General features: G+C 58.5%; 1 protein-coding gene across 1 annotated transcript in view; it reads right to left on the bottom strand.

Moving 5' to 3' along the window:
* Positions 1 to 1,091, bottom strand: part of LOC104461695 (poly(rC)-binding protein 2-like) — a gene marked incomplete at both ends in the record, with an annotated part of 2,363 nt that extends 1,272 nt beyond the window's left edge. The window contains 1 exon segment of the mRNA XM_010073371.1: positions 987 to 1,091. Coding sequence (XP_010071673.1) covers positions 987 to 1,091 — 105 coding nt within the window.
* Positions 1,092 to 1,098: the final 7 nt, after the last annotated feature.

The raw sequence follows: 1,098 nt of genomic DNA on the forward strand, positions 1-1,098 counted from the left end.
ACTGATTAGAGAGGTCATGTGCTGGCAGGGGGAGGGGAGGCACAAGGCCACAGCTCAACTGAGCGACTGAAATAAAAGCTTTAACGCTGAGCCCAGTGCTCAGAGCGCCGGCAGCCAGGAGCTGCGCTGGGACGGGGAGCCCTCGGAGGACTCCAGATTTCGGGGTACAGCAGGAACAGCTCTGGGCTCAGCCACCTTTTAGGATGGAGGGACCCTGGTGACAGATCTGCCAGCACCAGGCTGTCTTCTCCAGGAGAAAAGTCCCAAATTCAAAGGGTAACAGGATTTTTTTGTCCCCACAGGAGAGGTGAGGGCTGTGGAGCTCTGCCCCATGCCAGGTGAGGAGCGCTGATGCCTTCCAAGGGACATGGAGCAGGACAAAAGCTCTGACACCACGGCCCTGAGCAGAATGGGACACCCACAAGTGAAATCCGGGTTATCCAGGATCAACATCCCTCCTGGAAATCGCCGATCCAACGAGAGCAGCGCCACAACACAGCTCCTCCTTCAGCACTGCGCAGCCCCAGGACCCCTCCTCAGCAGTGCCGGGGCCGGAGCCAAGCCCCCGATACTCTCCACAGCCCCCCAGGAAGACAAGCAAAACCAGGAGGATTTCAAAGCTCTGCTCCAATTTAAGCAATTTAACCCCTCAAGTGTTTTCAGCCCCCCCAAAAAAATCCCTGTGGGGCTCTGGCACTCAGCAAGGGGACGTTTAACGATGGCTGAGCGCACACAGGGAAGTGGCACTGCCTGGACCTTGACCCTGCTCGCAGCCGAGCAAAGATCAGCCCCCCCAGGGGGAAAACCCCCCCCAGCCCATGCGGAACGAACCCACCCCCAGGGAAGAGCTTTCCCTCGTGCTCCGGACCCCCTGCATGCTTGGGGACAGACCCCAGGGGACATTTCTCTGGGGACAGTGGGTAAAGGATAAAAAAAGGCAGGGGAGGGGGGGAAAAGGGGGGGGGGGCTCAAGGCTGCGGACACACCTCTTCCAGTTTGTCAATGATCATCGCAAAAGCTTTGAAAATGGCATTGGTGGGGCCAGCGAGGGTGATGATCCGCTCGGGGCAGTTCCCTTCTGAGATGTTAATGCGAGCA

The sequence above is a fragment of the Pterocles gutturalis genome, unplaced genomic scaffold (genome assembly GCF_000699245.1).
Source record: "Pterocles gutturalis isolate BGI_N339 unplaced genomic scaffold, ASM69924v1 scaffold24311, whole genome shotgun sequence".
Lineage (NCBI taxonomy): Eukaryota > Metazoa > Chordata > Aves > Pterocliformes > Pteroclidae > Pterocles > Pterocles gutturalis.